At 37.2% G+C, this 21477-nt stretch overlaps 1 protein-coding gene across 1 annotated transcript in view; it reads right to left on the bottom strand.

The window, feature by feature from the left end:
• Nucleotides 1-21027, bottom strand: part of AGPS (alkylglycerone phosphate synthase) — a 117858-nt gene extending 96831 nt beyond the window's left edge. Inside the window, exon 1 of the mRNA XM_006921234.3 lies at nucleotides 20641-21027. Coding sequence (XP_006921296.2) covers nucleotides 20641-20888 — 248 coding nt within the window. The 5' untranslated portion in view covers nucleotides 20889-21027. The remainder of the gene's footprint in view (nucleotides 1-20640) is intronic.
• Between the last annotated feature and the right edge of the window lie 450 nt (nucleotides 21028-21477).

The following is a 21477-nucleotide window of genomic DNA, read 5'->3' as shown; positions in this document are numbered from 1 at the left end:
TTCTCTCTTTTCATCTCAATCTGAAAATTCTGCCTATGATATGGGCTTTATCATATTTATACAAACTTTTGGAGCCTTCCCAGAAGTTGAAATGTAGTCATTTTCAACGCATTTGTACTCCCCCAAAAAATGTTATGTTGCTTAAACAGTATACAATTAAAATCTAGGTTACTCCAAAACCAATCCTGAAGCACCCTATGTGTTAAAAAGTAGGCAAATTTCCTAGGCTTCTGGTTTAAAACGTTTGTACACATGTATCCCCTCGAATTACTATATATTCTATGACAGTTAAACACAACTATGTGATTACATTAAATTTTAAAATAACTTCTTATATAGAAGAGTATGAGTACATCGAAGGGCATTATAGCATTAACATTTTAAAAATTAGAGTAAAAGTTTACACGGTCATAGAATTTTAAAGCTAAAAATGTCTTTAGAAACCACCCAGTTAAACTGCTCATTTTTCAGATGAAGAAACTTGTGCTCATGATTACACAGCTAAGCTAATTGGGAGCATCAGAAAGCGAACTCCCAGTCTCATGATTCTTCCTCTTCATAGAAGAAATACCTGAAAATCCACTAAGTCATGCCTCCAGGTAACCAAAATGATTTAAAGGAATTCTTTTTTTATCACATTAATATTTTTCAGAACACTATTACATGTCATTATTAGTCATTCCTCTGCACTTGACCTAAAAGGAAAACATTCAAAAATCAAGGAATGGGATTGTGTCGGTAAAGCCCAGTGCCCTGTACTTCCTTTACCTATAATATAATGAATTCTGTTATTCAGAATGATCCCGAAGTGAAGAATGATAAAAGAATCATCTATCATCCATAAGATTCAAATAAAAGGATTCAATTTTCAACTAACATCAGATATCAATTAACCTGATTGATGTCTCAGACTTTCCAATTCTTAAAGCTAACTACATCAAATTCAATGTCTTCAAAATTCAAGATCCCTCCTCCTGGTAAGAAAAAAGAGAATTTGGCTTGATTTTACTACATAAAAAACAACAAAACAAAAAACATCTTTAGACATTTATACATCTGAACACAGTACCAAAAAACACAATGTATCAACTGGCATAACAAAAGAAAATGAAGACATAAAATAGCATTACATATACTCAAGGTGGCAGTATTCTCCCATGATATAAATATTCAGTAGTCTGCATTTCCCAGGGCTGCTGTTTGCACAATTTTTAACTGAAATACTTATATTTAGTATTATTATTATGAAAACCATAAAGTTCCTTTATTCTTAAAATGGGAAATATTTACTTCTAAGTCTCTGTACACACACACACATGACTATACCTCTAATAATAAACTGCAAGCATCCTGATAAAAATGCATAATTTCTACCATTACTATTTGTAATCATGACATTTTTCATTTAAAAATTTTTAAAAAGGAAATATACTTTAACCTACTTTTATTCTGCATTAGCAATAAAAAGTTCAGCTAGCTAATAACTAAAAAAAAATGTTTTTCCAATATAATTCTAATAATTGGAATTCTAATAGATGTTCAGTTCAGATGAAAACCAAAATTTCATCTGCCTTTTCTAATTTAAACAATGAGAAAAAGATCATAATCTCACAGCTTTTGAAAAATAAAAACTGAAGTATGAAACTTAAGCCCCAAAGTTGGATTTCTAACTAGCCATGCTCAGTATCAGTTAAATTCAAATTAATTCCATAAGTAGTACCATACAAAGAGGTAAACAATAAAAAAAAATCTTTCAAGGATTTTTTGGGCTAATTAAAATTCTTATTATCTGGCTGTGGGCCTATTTCAAGATCCAGATAACCTAAAAGAATTCATAAAAGTGAAGCAAAAAATAAAAGTAATGATGAAGATATCAAGATTTAACCAATAAAACAGCTATTCTACAAAAAATTCTTATAAATGAAATAATATTCCCACTGGCTTCTTTTATTTAAAAAAAAAAGAAGCTGAGTTCCCATTAGAAATATAAAGAAAGGCCTAGTGAAGGAAGAAAACTACAGAATATTCTTTAATGCTAAATTTAATTTAAAATGTATATGCTTTAAAATAAACCCTGTTCATATCTAGTCTACAGTCCTACAAAATTATTTCTAAAAACTCAATAGCAAAGTCCCATAAAACAATTATAATGCCTATTGCCTCAATCTAACAGTGCGACTAATTCCCTTTCAAATAGTTCAGTTGATCTAAATAGCTTAGGTATAAGGGCAATAATTTATGTGTATCATAACAGAAAGCCCCTTTATAAAAAATAGAAAAAATCAAATAAAAGACATGGATAGATTATCATCACTTAATAAACACTGCTACAAATCTCACAGTTCCAAGATTGTTAAAACATCTGACTTAGAAAATAGGTAAACGCCATCAAGCTTTGATAGCTTGACACCATTAAATGTCTGAATCATAGAGTATTTCCTGTTGCCCTGATTAAAACTCACCAAGCTACCTCTTCTAATTATACTTTATTCCCTAGAGACAAAAACTGGCCAAATGAAATGGCCAGGAGGCTTGACAATTTTATTTTCTCATGAATTAGTCTATTGGCATTCTAATTAACTTTGGTCACTAGTGAGGGTACTTAACATGAGTCAGACTACCTAAATATGATTGACTCTGGACACTGACAAGATCAGGTTTCTGGGCAAGTCAACATGATATGTCCCTGCCCTCGTAACTGCAAAACCTGGACATTATCATGCAATACTTTGAACTTCAACATGCATTTCAATCTTACTTCAATAACCTCACTGTAAATTTTAAAACTCTAGTTGTCATAATAAAAATTTGGCCCTTCTGTGAAATATTAATCAACTTTTTAATTTTTCCCAGTGTGATAATATAAAATGGATTAAATATAAGACTTAAGACATAGAAGGTTGTTAGCAAGAACATGGAGAAAAGAAACCCACATGCATTCCTGGTAAGCCACTCCACAGAGCAATCACATGTGTTAAGTTTTCATAGGTAATGCCATTTCTATGACTCAGCTACACAGCTCTTGGGTATGTATTTGGGACAAATTCACACACTGTTCTGTAAGGGAGCATGTTTTGATATATGGAGCATTGTTTGTAAGTGTACCTGAAGGCATCACTAGAAAACGGATAAGTGGTAAGTAAATTCCATGAAATACTATAAAGCAATCAGAAGCACTGAGGTGGAGATACACACAGAAACACGAAAAGATTTTTTAAACAGTAGTGAACACAAAAGTAGTGAACACAAGATTTTTTAACCAGTAGTGAACACAAAAGAAGAAACAATAAGATCTATTGCACGAATACCATTTAAGCAAATTAAAAATATACACACTAAATAACACTGAATATTTTACAAAACACATATACATATATTCATAGGTGTTCATGCAAGGGGGCAAATGGAATGATTAGGAATTGGAGATGGAGGAAAATAAAAAAGAGGCCTCACATTTGTTCATAGGCAAATGCCATGAACTAAATAAGTATGATTACTGCAACTCTGAACCTGAAGGAAATATGCTGCTCAGCCCTTGAATCACAGAGCCATTTCTCTCTCTTCAAAGAAAACAATTTTTTCTTTCACATATATACAGAAATTCTATGATGGTTTGCTATAAAGCCTACTTATAGTTGAACTTCTTAGCAATCTCGACAAGTTTGGCGGTTTTTTAAATGAAAGAATTCTATAAGAATAAGTCAATTTCGAAAAAAAAACAGCTAACCAAATACATTTTTAACTTCCAAAACACAACTTTTTATAGTTCCTTTTGCAAGAAACTGGCACTTTGAAGAAACTTTTTAAAATCTATTGTGTCCCCAAGGTCTAATTCCTATTATACTTGCTATGAATTAATGAGTGGAAGAAAAGGGAATATACAGGTATCGGGGTGAAGGTCTTATAGACAGAGGCACAAAGAAGTGAGGAAAGAAGGGAGGCCTGGGGTAAATAAAGTAAGGCCAGCCATACCCCACAGCATTGTGATCTGGCATTCACTGCTCACTGCAGGCTCCTGAAGTGCATTCCCACCCCTCACCGCCACTGCCCCTGCCCCGCCCCCCGCCCGAACCCCTTACCCCCCACCAAATTTTACTTATTATAAATTCATCGTTGTTTAAATAATCTCTTTGAAAATAAAAATACAGTAGTCCCCCTTATCCGCAGTTTTGCTTTCCATGGTTCCACAGTCAACTGCAGTCCAAAAATATTAAATGGAAAATTCCAGAAATAAACAATTCATAAGTTTTAAATTGCACGCCATCCTGAGTAGTGTGATAAAATCTTCTGGAGGAACACAACCTATGACAGTGTCAGCCTATATCCAAACTCTCCTCGACAATGGATATTACGTCTTTTTATTTTTTGACAATTTGATGAGGAAAATATCACATATCATGGGCATTTTACTGGCATTTTAAAAATTACTAATGAAGGTTCATATGTTTTCTTGCTCACTGTTCATTTCAAATGTGTCTTTTTTGGGGTTGCACTGGTCTACCATTTTTCTTTATTGGTGAAAAATTTATTCTTATTGACTTGAAAAATCACAGTATACAGTAGCTCCCCCTTATCTGTGGTTTTGCTTTCTCCCCAGTATTGGTTTCCCAAAGTCGACTGTGGTCCAAATATATTAAATGCAAAATTCCAGAAATAAACAATTTGTAAGTTTTAAATTGTGTGCCATTGGAGTAGCATGCTGAAATCTCCCACTGTCCTGCTCCATTCTGCCTGGGACCTGAATCATCCCTTTGTCCAGCATATCCATGCTGTATATGCGATCTGCCTGTTAGTAACCACCTTGGTTATCCAATCAATTCTCACAATATCACAGCACTTGTGTACAAGTAACCCTTATAGTAGCCTGACACTATGTCATAGTGTCTATGTCATTCACTTCACTACATCTCATCACACAGGCATTCTATCATCTCATATCATCACAAGAAGGGTGAGTACGGTACAATAAGAGTTTGAGAGAGAGAGACCACATTCACATAACTTTTATTACAGTGTATTGTTGTAATTGTTCTATTTTATTGTTAGTTATTGTTAATCTCTTACTGTGCCTAATTTGTAAGTTAAACTTTATCGTAAGAATGCACGTATAGGAAAAAACAGCATATATAGGGTTCGGTACTATCTGAGGTTTCAGGCATCCACTGGGGGTCTTGAAATGTATGCCCATGGCTAAGGAAGGACTACTGTACAGACTACTAGTCAAGTAGTCATATATGCTTGAAGTAGTATATATTCCAAATATTTTGTGCTAGAGCAGGCGTGTATACATGCACATACTCACACAAGTTTGGTACCTGCCATTCTGGAGGCCTAGAAAGACACAACCATACAGTTGGTTACCCTCATGTACTATGCTACATAAATGAAGAAAAGAACCCAAATCAGTATCACAGAGTTGTCTTAGCAAAAGAAAACTGACGAGGATGTACCCCTCCCTTGACCATTGTGGTTCCTGGACTACACTTTAAATTTCATGATTTGTTCCTTCCACTGTCCACTTATAATCTAATCAATGTGGCAATTTAGGCAACCAGCTCCAGGCTTTACCACCAACTGGAAAATGCCAATTCACTTTCATTGCTCCCTCCCTACTTGCTAGTAAGTGAAAAAGGAATTGATCACAAGCTTAGTATACTGACCAATCTGTAAGTGACCAGAGGTCATTTCTGCTACAGCTTTACATTTCTGCAAAAATTGTAAAACTGAACAAAACAAAGAAAATATGAATGTCTCCAAAAATCTCTTGTCATTTTAACACTGAAATCAAGCCTCTAAGTTTCCTCCAGGAGACAGCTCACCAAAACTCAGCAAGATCCTAAAAAAGCCAAAACTGATATTCACACCTGCTTGACATACATAGTATTCTTGCTGTACCAAGTGTCTTTTGTTTTTTGTGTTGTTGTTTTTTTTTTTTTAATTTAAAATGATAAGAAGCAGCAGCCTAGCTTTCTACTTTAAGTGAAAGGTAGTTGGAATTGGTACCTTTGTTTCTGGCAAACCCAGAGGAAAAAAAGGAACACCACAAAGTTTGGGGGAAAAGAAAAAGAAAAATTAAAATCAGGACCCAATCACAGCAACAGAGGTTCCCAAACTTCTTGAGAGTAAAATAACCACTTTGCGTACTTAAAAGTACAGTCCTGGATGTCAGTAGACCTAGCCGATAATTAGAATCTCTGGCAGGTGGGTGTCAGAATCTACATTTTAAATGAGCACCCCCAGAAAATTCTGATACAGGTCATCCGCAGACCACACATGGGTAAGTACCACCTTAAGACATGAGAAAAAGCTGAAAGCAGAAGCCTCATCTGTTGAATAGCCACAAAGGGATATAAAGCCTTAAAAAGAAAAACTATAAACTCACTGCACTATAGGAAAGGACAGACCTGCGTGGAGTTTTACAACATAATAACAAAACAGCAAGTGGGCAAGGGGCACTCACCATGTGGAAGACAGAAGAAATGGGTGAGAGAAAATGAAGATCTGGTTACAGGACAGGGGAGGTAGATAGGTCTACACACAAATCTTACAGAGCATTATCCTGGAAGGGGAAATAAAAGCAAAACAAAATATTTTCTGATCCAGATTTCAGGAAAGTTGATCTGTTATAAAACTCTGTCTAGTTTATACATGTTCAAAGGGCTACCAAGAATAAAAACTAAGACAATAATTTATCCAATAATTTGTCTTTAGCACAATAATGTTTATTCAAATTCCAATATACGTGGTCATCAAGGCCATACAAGGTGGAGGCAGCAGTGGGTCATGACTCCTAAGAGCCATAGAGTAAAGCTGCAAATGAGAAATAACACAACAGTGAACACTACATGCATGATATTGACAATCAGCCTACCATACAGTATGAGAAACTGCTAATGGTCTTCACTCTTTGGTTTCTTCCTTTCCTCCCTAATGTATAAGGTAATATTTATTAGAAATTTGTCCGATTAAAATGCCATGGTTGCCATTGAGTACCTCCTACTTCTTACAGTGCTTTCACCTTCAGAAACTATTTCAGCACTGGATTCGTCTTACTTCTTCCCAAACAGTTTATTGCACTAGTAATAGTCCTATATAATACTGTAATGCTAGCAGTTTTACAATCATTATTTCGTTTCCTTCTCACATTAATCCAGTGCTATTATCCCTGTTTAAAACATAAGAAAACAGGTTCAGAAAGATTCAGTAAATTGTCCAGGATCACACAAACAGTACATGATATGACTAGGATTTAAATCTTGGTCTTTGGCTCCAACACTCCTTATCTACCAAACTGATTTCAATATACTCACTGCCTGCCATACAAGGAGTACAAGTATTATAAAAGCTCAGAGAACGTAGTGTTCATCTCTGGCTGAGAGGAGAAGTCTCCACTATGGTGGCATCTAAACTTCCAATTGCTTTGGAAGATAGTAGAAATTCAACAATTGAACAGAAACAGAAAAGCATGAGGGTTTTCCCATGCTAGTAAATAGCCCAAATTGGCTGAAGCACAGAGCATATGCAAGAAAGTCATGGAGAACAGCAGAAAGCTTTGAATGTCAAATTAAGGGTACTGAGCTTTATTACTTCAATAATCAATAGGGAGCAATAGGATCAAAACAGTATTTTCCACGTTCCAGGCTGCCACTAAAAGTAAAAGTCTAACAGTATTTGCATTAAAGTTTTGCTGTTCTCCAATGTGGATGAAATCCAAATTCTTTAACATAGCATACAATGCCCTTTGCAATCTGGCTCCAAACTATATTTTCACCTTCCTTAATAGCTATTCCAGCCACAGTAAAAGGTATCAGAATCCCTTATACATACCATGCCCTTTTAGGTTTGTCTGTCTTTGCACATGCTATATATTCTCTGTCTGAAATGCTTCTCCCTCTAGAGAACTCTTATTTATCCATCAAGAATCAGTCCAAAAGTCACTTTTCCTTTAAAGCCTTTCCTATTTCCCTCAAGACAAATTTATGCCTCCTATATACACTGATTATAGCATTTACTACATCATATCTCCTACATATGTCTACATATCTTCACAGGACTGTCAGTCAATTTTGCAATGTTAGAATGTAGCAGGGCACTAGCAGGCATCAAATACACTTCCTCTAAGCAAGACTGGTCTAGTAATGGAATGGAGAAGCATTTGGAGAGGAGAAAATAAAGCAAAGTATACTAGACTAGATGTGAGACAAGATTTCATCTAGCTTAGTGTCAATGGGAGAAAAAAGTGTCTTAAGAATCCAAACAAACTATCTGATTTGTCCATGGACTGGATAAGGGAGAGGAAATGGAGCTCAGCAAGGCTTATGACTGAGAAGTTGGGCTTGAGTGTGTAATGGTGGAAGTAAACAGAAATAGTGGAATACTGGGATCGAAGGCTAAAATAATGGTTTTATACATGTATGCTAGGTTGGAGAAACCAGAAAGACATTCGGATAGAAATGCCTGATAATTTAAAATGTGAAAATGGATGTTGAGAGAGTTAAAAATATTAACTTGAAAGTACTCCCAAAAGCTAATACAATCAGAATAGATGAAATTATTAAGGGAAAAAATATAAAAGAAAGGACTAAAAACTAATCTTAAGGATTTGTACATTTAGGAAGCAGAAAGAAGAAAAGTCAGTAAAGGCATGGCCTGAAAAGTAGGAAGGGTAGGAAGAAAACCAGGATAGTGCAATAGTATGGGAGCTAAGGAAAGATATAAGAATATCTACTAGGTATTAGCACTTGGTCACTAGGATGACTAAGGATTTTATAATTAGGTTATTGATGGCTTTTAAGAGGGCCATTTCAAAGAGTAATATAGGCAGAAAACAATTTTAAAAACTTATCTGCTCATGCTTTTAAGAAGCAGGAAAAGTCAATACAGGAAAAAAAGAATAATGACTCAAGAGAAAAACAGATAGGATAACTCATGGAGCAAGATTCTGGAGAAGGAGTCATCAAAAAAGATGCACAGATGATCTGGTAGTGACATTTTCAGTGCATGATAGCCAGAGTTAGTTTACCTCATTTAGTATGTGGACAAGTTTTATATTCAGATCACCACTACTTCTTCCAGGTAATAGCTGCTTACAGCAATGCAGACAAGGGGGTTTAATTCTTTGCTATTGGCTGAATACCCCAGAGGAATGAGGTGGCTATATTTTACTGTGTGGACAGAAGAGCATAAAGACTACTCTGCTTAGAGGAACATGCAACAGATACAGCAAGAAGTAATGCTAGCAAAAAATCTGATGGCTTTCTGGTTCTTAGTTCTATTTCCAACTGAAGGCAAAGCTCCATTCCTGCCCTTAGGGTTTTTGGTGCCCCTGTACTCTTATAATAAATTCCCCTTTTATGCTTTAACCTAGCTCAAATTAATATTTATAATCATAAGTCCTACAAATACACATACTAAAAAAACAAGAATTCCTTTTTTAAAATGGTTACCACTTGCATAAAATCTGAAGGCAGGCATAGTAAACTAAAATGTACTTTCTGAAAATAATGGCAGATGGCAGGTAAGAATTTGGAAATAAAACCAAGATCAAACGAGCTAATAGTCATGTTGTCAAGCTACAAATATTTTGTGAAGATAAAGCAGACAAAATACAAAATCAAGACCAATATACAAAAATCAAAGTAGAATCTTTTACTTCAAAATATAGATTTTTTTTTAAAAGAGTTTTTACTTCAAAAAGAGATTACCACTATGTCAAAATATCAAGATATTCAGATAGAAATTTTCAATATTAAAAATGTGAAAAATGGAGATTGAAGAGTTAGAGATATAAACTTAAAGGTTTCCCCCCAATAATGGTGAAAGCTAATACAGGAGATTTTACTTCAAAAATGAAGCTACTGATTTTCTTTAAAATTCATCAAAAATGAGATGAACTAATATTAGATGGAGAAAAGAATGGATAAATCAATGGATATGAAATAAACAAGCATGGTAAAATGTTAATGGCAGGATTTAGGTGGTTGATATATAACTGTTCATTATAAAATTCAACTATGCTTAAATTTTTTCAAAATAGTATATTGGAGAAAAGAAAACTACTGACACTATAACTCTTAAAGTACACCAACTCCTATAGATGGATTTGCCCAAACAGGAAATATGAGCCATCAGAACAAGTATGGAGTGTACATTATTTACTGATAACAATAAGTTGTTTAAACTGACGTATCTAAGCCAGTTGCCTCAGCCCTCTCTCCTCATCTCAGAGGGCCAGGCAGGGTTAAGCACTGTTTCCTAGACTCCCTGTGGTCATGTTTTGGTTTCCCTTTAGCAACTCAGGACAAAATATCTAATTTCCTTTTATCTGAATTTCTGGAAAGCTGCTTTCTTAAATTAAAAGATATAAATCTGCTCAAAGACGATGGCAATCTTTCTCCTGGGATTCTGATCATTTCCAATTCCTTATTCCTGGTCGGAATTAAGTCCAAACAAACAGTTGTCTTTTATTTCTCCCACTGCCCATGGAAATAGACAAATGATGTATTCCAATGCTCCTGACCCATTAAAATCCTTTTAAAAAATGTGCCTTAAGGAAGTTTTTAAGGATTTAATTGTAAAAAGCTTATCATAACATTCTTTATAGTAGAAAAAATTGGAAACAATTAAATGTAGTATAGGTTAAATTTATAGTACCTACATATAAGACAATACCTGTTAAGTCACTGATGATGTACACATTAATATTTCTTGACATGAAAAATAATACACAAGATAGTGAGTAAAAAATGGATTCAAAAGTCCCCAACCCAGCCTGCAGGTGCAAGTAAGTGCCAAATCTGAGTCTCCATCAAATTCGCCCTACCCTTGTGATTCCTTGAGCACCTATCCCACCCAACTCACACATAGGCCAGAATCTTTTTCAGTGGCTGTTACAAGCAGCTGGCCTCGGCCTGATCTGTGGGCTTCCCTAAAATCTCTGAAAGGTCTACAAACCCTAAACAAGCAACGACTGGCTTTGGCATGCCCTGTACCTCTTTCTAAGCAGCTCTAGCCCAGTACTAGCAGCAAAAAGCCTTGGTTCACAGCATAGTCTCTCCCAGGAGCCTCCAAGTCCAGCACAGGCAGCTACCAATCACAGATCACTTCGTAGCTCTTATCAGGTGGCCCTGGTCCAGGCACAGGCAGCAGCTGACCTGGGCCTGCACCAGAGCCCCTCTAAAGGACCTTAAAACCAACACACCCAATGGCTGGCTTCAGACTATAGCAGAGCACCACCCAATTAGCTCCACAAAGGGTAGACTCGGGCATCAGAGCACTGCTCAGGTGAATCCTGCTCCATAGGGTCAGCCCCTACACAACAACTCCTTCACTGTAGTCACAGCCAATCCTCATAACTAGTCAGCCTGAAGGTCAGTCCGACCTAATGACATGCCAACAATCAAAGCTCAGCTACAACAGAGGCATACACAATCCACACAAGGGACACCTCTGAAGCATCTAGCTCAGGTAACCAGGGATGTTAACTGTGCCAACAAGTCCCACAGGACACCTTCTGTACAAGGCTACCCTGCCAAGATTTGGAGACATAGCAGATCTACCTAAAATGTAGAAACAAACACGGGAGGCATTCAAAAGGTGGAGATGAAGAAACATGTCCCAAATGAAAGAATAGGACAAAACTTCAGAAAAAGAACTAAAGAAAATGGGAGCAAGCAATCTACCAGATACAGAGTTCAAAACACTGGTAACAAGGATGTTCAATGAACTTAGAGGACGAATAGATGAGGTTAGTGAGAACTTAAACAAAGAGATAGAAACCATAAAAAAAGAACCAGTCAGAATTGAAGAATACAATAACTGAAAGGAAGACTACATTAGGTGGAATCAACATCATATTAGATGAAGCAGAGCATTGAATTGGTGATGTGGAAGAGAAGGTAGCAGAAAACTCCCAATTGGAACAGCAAAAAGAAAAAGAATCTTAAAAAAATGAGAAAAGGGACCTCTGGGACACCAAGTGTAACAACATTCACATAACAGGAGTATCAAAAGAGAAGAGAGAGGGCAAGGAATTGAAAATTTGTTTGAAGAAATAATGATGGAAAACTTGCCTACCTTGGTGAAGGAAATAGACATATAAGTCCAGGAAGTACAGAGTCCCAAACAAGATGAACCCAAACAGGCCCACACCAAGACACATCATAATTAAAATGCTGGCGGTTAAAGACAAAGAGAGACTCTTAAAGGCAGCAAGAGAAAAGTAGTTACATATACAAGGGAGCTCCCATAAGACTGGCAGCTGATTTCTCAACAGAAACTTTCCAGGCCAGAAGGGATTGGCATGAAATATTCAAAGTGATGAGAAGTTAGGACCTACAACCAAGATTATCCAGCAAAGCTACCATTTAGAATTGAAAGACAGATAAAGACCTTCCCAAATAAGAAGTTGTTAAAGGAGTTCATCACCACCAAAACAGTTATTACAAGAAATGTTCAAAGGACTTCTTTAAGAAGAAACATAAAAAATGTGAATAATAACTACATGCCTATCAATAATTACTATAAATATAAAGAGATAAAATGCTCTAATCAAAAGATACAGGGTAGCTGAATGGAGAAGAAAACAAGACCCATATATATGCTGTCTACAAGAGACCCACTTCAAATCTAAAGACACTCAGACTGAAAGTAAAGTAATGGAAAAAGATATTTCATGTAAATGAAAATGAAAAAAAAAGCTGGGGTAGCATTACTTACATCAGACAAAATAGATTTGAAAACAAAGGCTATAACAAGAGACAAAGAAGGACATTTCATATACAATAGCCAAGATATGGAAACAATCTAAGTGTCCATCAACAGAAGATTGGATAAAGAAGATGTAGCACAATTATACAACAGAATATTACTTGGTCATAAAAAAGGAATGAAATCTTACCATTTGCAACAATATGGATGGACCTAGAAGGTATTACAATAAGTGAAATAGGTCAGAGAAAGACAAATACCATATGATTTCACTTATATGTGGAGCCTAAACAACAGAATATATGAACAATCAAAACAGAAATAAACTCATAGATATAGAGAACAAACTTGGGGGTGTCAGATGGGAGATGAGTTGGGAAATTGAGTGAAAAGGTGATGGGATTAAGAAGTGCAGGTTGGAAGTTACAAAATAGACATGGGGATGTAAAGTACAGCATAGGGAATATAGTCAGTAATATTGTAATAACTATGTATAGTGTCAGGTAGGTACTAGACTTTTGGGGGAGGATCACTTCATGAGTTACATGAATGTCTAAGTACTATGCTATAAACCTGAAACTAATATAATATTGAATGTCAACTGTGATTGAAAAATAAAAAAAGATTAAAACAAAAAGCTGGTTTCAAGACATTATTATAGCATGACTTTACACATACACTTCATATCTGAAAAATGCCAAGATGCTATAGTGCAGCAGTCCCAACCTTTTTGGCATCAGGGACTGGTGCTCCTATCAGAATCTAATGCCTGATGATCTGAAGTAGAGCTGAGGCAGTGATGCAAGTGCTGGGGAGTAGCTGCAAATACAGATGAAGCTTCACTTGCTCGTCCGCTGCTCACCTCCTACTTTGTGGCCCAGTTCCTAACAGGCCACAGACCAGTACCAGTCTGCAGCCTGGAGGTTGGGGACCCCTGCTATAGTGGTTATCTCTTAATTACTTTCGATGTTTGTCTTCATTTTATCTATTATTTTCTATTTTTTCTGCAACAAAAATATATAACATTTCAGAATAAATTATTTAGCCTTCCATTTTTTTATAATTGCAAAATAACTGCCAAATATTCTGCTCTCATCAGCATAAGACTTCTAAAAGCTATCCAGATAGCTGAAGGTCCCATCATTACTAAAGCCAACTGCCATACCAGTTTTATAAACTTTACTATATTGTCCATTCTCCTACCCTAATTCTTCAAATTCTATTCTCATCCAAACGCTCTCAGATTTAAGAATTTTTGCATAACATCTTGACATAGAATGGTACTCTCCCAGCTCTTCTATGTTTCTTTAAAATGAAGTTGCCTTCCATTGCTGTACCAATCATCATTCCCTTCCCTGTTACAGCACCTAGCAATCTGCAGTAATAGAATATACATCAGTCTTTCTTAGTAGACCTGTAAATCCCAGAAAGCAAAAACTAATTTTGCTAATCCTTTCTAGTACTTAGCACACAGAAAACACTGAATAAATTGCCAACAAACTTGCTTAGATGAAGTTTCAAACAGATGAGGAGATGGTAACAGTATCTAGTTGATGAACAAATTAAAGGCTCCAGGCCTAGATATTACATCATATGATACTTAACAGTATGATTTTAGAGTTATTAGTCATAATATGAGAAATCATGGGGAAAAGGTAAACAGACAATAGCTCAATGCTCCCTCCTAATTTAAAAAAAATCCCCAGGACAACAGACTCTGAAGACTGGTGTCAAACAAGCAAAGGTCTTCAGGAGATTGGAACAAGGAAAGCTGTAAAAGCTAGAAAATGTGGCATGAATAAGAGACCTTGCCTAAAACTGAAGAGACAGGTACATTAGAAACTGAGGTTTAAAAGGCATAGACTTTAAACAGTAGTTGGGGGTAAGGGGTTACAAACTGACTCCAGCTACACTAGTCTCCTTGCTACTCTACTAATTTGCCACATGTGTGCCTCCCCTTAGGGTATTTGCACACACTATTCCTCTGTCAGGAACACTAATTCAACTAAATATACACACAGCTAAACTCTCTCATGTCCTTCAAGGACCTGCTCAAATATCATGTTCTCCAGTGATTTCCTATTTAAAATTAGAACTCAACTTTCTTACTCTGCTCCACTTTTGTTTCCATAACACTTATCATCTACTAACAAACTTAAACAATTCACTTATTATGTTTAGTTAATTCTCTGTTTCACCCATTAGAATATAAACTCCATGAGAGCAGAGACCTTTGTCCATTTTGTTCACTAATGTAACCCAAGCATATAGAATACCAGTGACTGATAAAGTCTTTCTGAATGCACAAAATGGATGTGAGAAAGACTGTGAAGGAAAAAATGAATAAGACTTGGCGATATCAATACGGTATCAAGGAAAAAGCTCTAGACTTGAGCTAAAAGATCAGGATTCAAATCTAAGCTCTACCACTATTTTCTGGCAAATGTCTATGAACTTCAGTTACTGATCGGTAAAACGGGTGGTCGTGACGATCAGATGAGATTCACATGAGCGGCAGGGTGACTATAGAATTACTAATTTGAATAAATTAATCCAAAAGAGAGAGCAATCTAAACAGAAAAGAATGAAAAGTTCAAGAGTAACGGCTGAAGGCTGGTGACTATACGACTGGTACTAAGAGAAATAAGAAAACCCAGAAAAATAACTTCATTTGGGAATGAAAAAGCACAGGTAATGAGAGGTTTCAACCCATAGTTGTGCTATCCAACGTGGTATTTCTAGCCATATATGACTATTTAAATCTTAATTAGTTAAAATTAAATAAAATTTAAAATTCTACTACCCTGTGACACTAGACAAATTTCAAGTGTTTAATGGCTCCGTGTGTTTAGTGGCTATCATATATTGGACAGTGCAGATTACCGACCATTTTTATCATCACAGAAAGCTCTAGTGGACAGAGTTGATTTATAAAATTTGAGTTGACAGCAGAATAGAATTCAAGTGGGTGTCTTTTTAATATCCCTGATGCTGGATTCCTGTAAAGTTCAAATATCTTTAGAAGAAATACAAAATCCAACCAAATAATCAATCTGAGAGGGAGTTGCAAACTGTGAATATAACAAATTAAATAATTCATATTATTTGATTAGAAGGACTTGAGATACATGAACACTCCCCACTTGATAGTATGAGTTCGCTGACATGACTATTATAAATAGAATTTGAAGAGTCCCAGTGAAGTTGCCAACAAGAATTTGGTCATCATCCTGGCCTAAATCTCTGGTTGGTAATTGCAGAAGTGCTGGCAAGACCAACTACTACATGCAATAAAATAGTTTTCTTAGTGATAAAATGATACCTGGAGCTCCAAATCTCACCCGAGAGGCAAACTCCCTTGACAAAACTGCAGTTACCTAGAATGGTAACAGCCTTTCTTAACAAGTAAGCATATTTCAACTACACAAAGATCCAGAATGAAATATACAAATGCTTAAAAGAGAGAATCTCCTCTGTAAGAACGACTGACTTGTAACAAACTTAAAATATGTAATTGAGTAATAGCTTTAGACTTGTCATCTTAAGTTGAAATCTTATAAGTTCATATACCATATGAATATTATGAAGACTTTAAGGTCACTGTGTTTATAAATTTAATATGTTTATAAGAATGATTTAGTACCTAGGAATATTTTATTACCTCAGACAATAGAGGTACTTAAGAAAATGAACATACTAAACACTAAATATTATTTTAATTATTTTAGCCTATTTCTATGCAGTAATATCTGTGAAAACACTGGTTTGATATGTACTTTATATTAAAATAAATAAAAATAAATAAATGGTGTGTATAAATGGCATTAAATCAAACAATAACATTCTTAATCAGATATCCTTTTGATCTAAACCAGAAGAGTTTATAACCTCTGGAAAAAGTGCTGTAGGACAGTTCTGACTAATAAAAACCACAATAAAGTTGGATTCAAAATTTCTAACTGTGAAAGCAGTTATCAGTATGGAGGGACAGAAGTCAATAGGGGATATTTTTTCTTCTATTTTTTCCTAAAATTACAATAGCTAAAAAAAAAAAATCCAAAACCAAGGCATAAAAATGTCACACATTTAACTAACATTTACTTTGATTTTTAAGAATCTAAAGGTGCCTTTGGAAGCAAGATCAAAAACAAACTGTTCATGAAACAACATGCACTTAAAGAAAAAAGAGAATCCAAAAGTGTACCATTACCCTCAAAACTCTGCTCAGCAACTTCAAATAATGAGAATATATGTTCCTGGACAGAAATAACTTGAACCAACTCATAGGAGACCATGTGACAAGTACAACAGGTTTTGGCCTGTCAGCCCTCTTAAGTGTCCACATTCCTTAGAATTCTGTCATTCCTTTTCTACTTTAGCCATCCCCATGGCAATAAGCCACATAATTTTAAGTATCACCCAATGCACTAACTTCCAAAATCCAAATCTATCCTTTCCTCTCTATTCTCACTGCTATTATTTTGGTTTAATCCTTCATTATTTCTCACCTGTTCCGCTAAAATAATCTCCCCTAACTGATCTCCCTATGTTTATCCTCGTCCTTCTCCAAACCAGTCTTAACACTCAACTGGAGTGATTTCTCTCAAATTCACTCTGATTGTGTGCCTTCCCAGTTCAATTCCTTCAAGAATTCTCCACTGCCTAGACCCTCCTCCAGCTACTTCATCTTTCCTCATTACACTAAATACCATCTGGCATCCAGTAGTACTACATTACTTGTTTTTTCACTATCTCTACTCCCACTAGAATATAAGTCCATAATGGCAGAGTTTTTGTTCACTACTATGTGTTGCATAGTAAGTACTCGAACATGCACACATGAATGAGTGAATGAATAAGTGAATAAATGAATGGACTAATGACCTACAGGCCAAAGGCCTCTAAAACAGGTCAGGGCCCTTCTCTTTTCATTTTACTGGCACCTCTACCTATACTGAATCGCTTAGTTACCTAAATACAACATACACTTTCACAACCTCTTGCTTTGCTTGAATACAAACTCTCCGCCCCATCTAATCAACCTACCACACTATCACCCAAATTTTAAAACCAACTCCAGAAAGCTTCCCCTGACCTCCTAGAGAGAATATATCCCTTTTTGTGTGCTACATCTGTACCTGTATCTAAGTGGCTCTACTCAACCTGTGCTGGAATGTGTATCTCTCTTGCTGGACTGTGAACTGAGGCCAAGGCCTATTATTCATCTTCACCTCCAGTGTCTTTGACAATACCTGTCATACAGCAATTACTCTATAAATGTTGAGTAAATTAATATATGCATGTCTATTTTATTAGAGGAATGAAAACATGGAGTTTCAAGAAGTCACTCCTCTTATTTCATGATGATAACCAGTCATGAAATAAAAGAATTAACAACCCATGACATCATCCAAGGTAATAAAAGAGGAGTTATACAAAAAATATACATCACCAAACAATTCCAATGACTGACATACAGTCACACTCACTTTATTAGCTATACATGCTGGCTCCTTCTTGCTCCATTATTTGCCTTCCCTAAAAGAGAGACCTGGGTTACCTGTGAACAATATATTAAGTAGATCGCTCTCAGGAAACTTCTAATGTTTCATCTAATACAAGTTTTTGTATTCTCTCATATTTTGATTCCAACTTCAAAAGTTTTATATGACTAGATTTTACAACTAACTATACCTAACCCTGAACCAAAGACCAGAGCTTTGTAATCTATGCCATCAATGGCTTACAGCTGTACCCTCAGACCATGGTGTAACCATACAAGGGCCCAATCACCTTCAGCCTTGGGAAGCCTCATCCATTATCCCAATGTGCCTTACAAACCTTAGTATTTTTCTCTGAATACTACAAACCAAGGCTTCTAAATCCAATCATAAGGAACACACCTGCCCTTGCCTACTTAATTCTAAGAATGTGAGCCTGCATGTAAATGTACAATCACACACAGATGCACACAAATGAACAGACATAAATGTACATGAAGCCATTTAGAAAATGTGAGTTTTAAACCCAATGACAGCTAATGTAATATCAAGTGAAGCCAAGACCAAGATGTAATCCTTGATTCCTTCCTCCCCCACCATTCAGTAACCATGTTATGGAAAATTTACCTCATTATTTTTCCAATAGGTTGCCTCCCCAAATATTATGCCTTAGTTCAGAATCATAGCATTTCTCATTGGTATAATAGTCTCCTAATTGGTCTTCCTGTCTTTGGACTCAATGAAAAATCCATCTATCATTTGTTGAGGGGTTATATAATCAGCACTGCAGTAAGCTCTTGATCAATTAACTCTATATTTTTTAATTTTCACAGTAACACTGCCAAGCAGGAATTATTGTCCTCATTTTCAGAGATGAGGGGACAGAAGCCCTGAGAGAGGTTAAATGACTTCCCCAAGGTCATGTTGCTGGAATTATGTGGTGGAAATTCAAACTCAGGTCTACGTTTCCATATGCTTAACCTTTGTCAATTCAGTCCTCTATGCAATCTTTCAAAAAGGTAAATGTAACCATGTTTTGCCTCACATAAAATCCTGCAAACAAGACGAGTCTCTCCAGCCTCATGCCCTGTCATTCTCACCCTCTTCTGTCACACTTAACTCCCGGCAGTTCCCTATTCTCACTGCTTTACCCATGAACACACTTTTTCTGACAAGAACGTTTTTCTCCTTTGGCAGGCTACTTCCAATACAAACTTCAAGATTTTCTCAAACAATCCTTATTCTGGAAAGCCTTTGCCTTAACAAATACACACCCAAAACTGGGTTAAGTGACATTTGCTATGGTTATCAGCTAGTTTCTTATTACACTGTATTATAACTTTACTAGGCTATTAGGAGTAAACACTGCATTTTTAAATCTCTGTATTCCTAGTGCAATGTGTATACAGCAGAGGAAAGACTCAATGAATACTGAATTAATAAATGAATTAATCAGAAGCAGTAAAGCTTAAGAACTTGGCCCTAAAGTTAATTTGATATGCTCTTGAATTCTAACCTGCCACACATTATACCTGCTAAGCCTGCAACAGGCTTGTAAATCTTTTTAATTTTTCCATCTGTAAAATGAGATACAACTGCATCTGCCTCATAGTTTGCAGAGGAGCAAAGGAATACTAGATTTAACACAATCTCTGACACATTGAAATACATGTTAAACATTAGCAATAGTTTTTTCATTCTCAACGTTTATCCATGCTGACAAATCCACATCTCTGAAAATAGCTTATCTTAGCAGCTTCCATTAAGGCTTAAGATTTCTCCAAAAACTCAGAAGTCATGATCAAGAGAACAGCCTCATCCACAGACGAGGGTCTTTCAGTTCTGGTTACACAAGAGTTCAAAAGCTACCATCACACCCTAAACTCACTAACTATCGTCTGCAGTTTTTTTTGCTTCTCACCCACCTCTAGATTTCCTTCCTCAAAGTTGAAGACCAGGCTCCTAAGCAAGCGGAAACCTGCACCCACAGAAACTAGTCGGTACCTTCTTCCAGGAACCATTACTTCTCGCCTGCGTGAATTAGAAGAGACCTATCATCTAGCACAAACTTAAATCTCCTCGAAAGAGCATAACAGAACCCCTTCTATCCATTCCAAGACCTTAGCACCCAAAGTATTAATTTAAGATAGAGCATGAATTCCCGGTATTGAGAATCCAAGAAAAGGGGTCTCTTTAAAGGCTACACCAATAAGAATTCTTCAAGTCTGTTACTCTCTAACTCCGTCCCCTTCTTGACAGGGTTCAAGGTCTCGTCCACTCTCTCTTGGAAGAAAGATGGGTCGGTACTCTCAGGGACCGCGATGCCTTCTGCCCACCGGTGTCACTTCCCTTCCCACTTCGCCAGTGCCGCCAAGCAGCATAGTCGCGGCCTGGTCTCTCGCCACCAGCTCGTTCCAGAGCCGCTACTCACCGCTTCTTGGGGATGGTGCCCGACTCCTGTGCGGCGGGAGTGGCCGTGGGCGCCGCTGTGGCAGCCGACGGTGCTCTCCGCGCTTTGCACTCATTGGTACTCAGAGCCTCTTGAGGCCGGCCCAGCAGATGGCCCGAGAGAACCCGCAGCCTCCGCGTGGCGCGGTCCCGGTCTGGATCCCGGTCCCGGTCTGCGTCACAGTCGGAGCCCGCGCTCATCCCGCCGGCTGCAGCCACCGCCTCCGCCATGGCTTCCGCCTTGTGCCGCCGCCAGGGACCGCTGGGCGCGGTGAAAGGTCGCTCAGAGCGGCGCCCGGCGCGACCATTCGCTGCAGCGCATCCCAGCAGCCACTGCGGCGACTGGGCGGTGGGTGCCGTGCGCCTGGAGCTTCATAGTCTCAGCTCCCGCCCACCGCGCCCGCAGTCCTCCGCAGTCACGCCTCGGGCGGTGTGCACCTGCAGAGCAGGTGAGTTCAACCTGACATCCAACTGGCCCAGCTCGGGCTGGGCTGGACCAGGAGCCAAACTACAAGCGTCCCCGAGGTGTCCAAGTACCCTGGGTGGTGTTCTCGGATGTAGCCTGGGCCTCTGGAGAAGTAGCTTTCGGAGGCAGAAGCCTTGGAGTAAGACGCGTGGGCGGTGCTGCTAGATCTGATAGCAAAACCAGAGTATCCTTTCCCTGAATGAGCTCCTACTGCTCCACCTCTGCCTGGACTTCCTGCAGAGCCACTAAAGTAACTCAAATCTGGCTCGTTGGCTATAATCACTAGAGCAAATGTCTATCATTTTCTCATCGCCTACTTCGTGCCTGGCACTGTGCTTAATGCTAGATCTCAAC

This window comes from Pteropus alecto, unplaced genomic scaffold (assembly GCF_000325575.1).
Source record: "Pteropus alecto unplaced genomic scaffold, ASM32557v1 scaffold3, whole genome shotgun sequence".
Lineage (NCBI taxonomy): Eukaryota > Metazoa > Chordata > Mammalia > Chiroptera > Pteropodidae > Pteropus > Pteropus alecto.
This window is presented reverse-complemented; position numbering and strand designations above follow the sequence as displayed.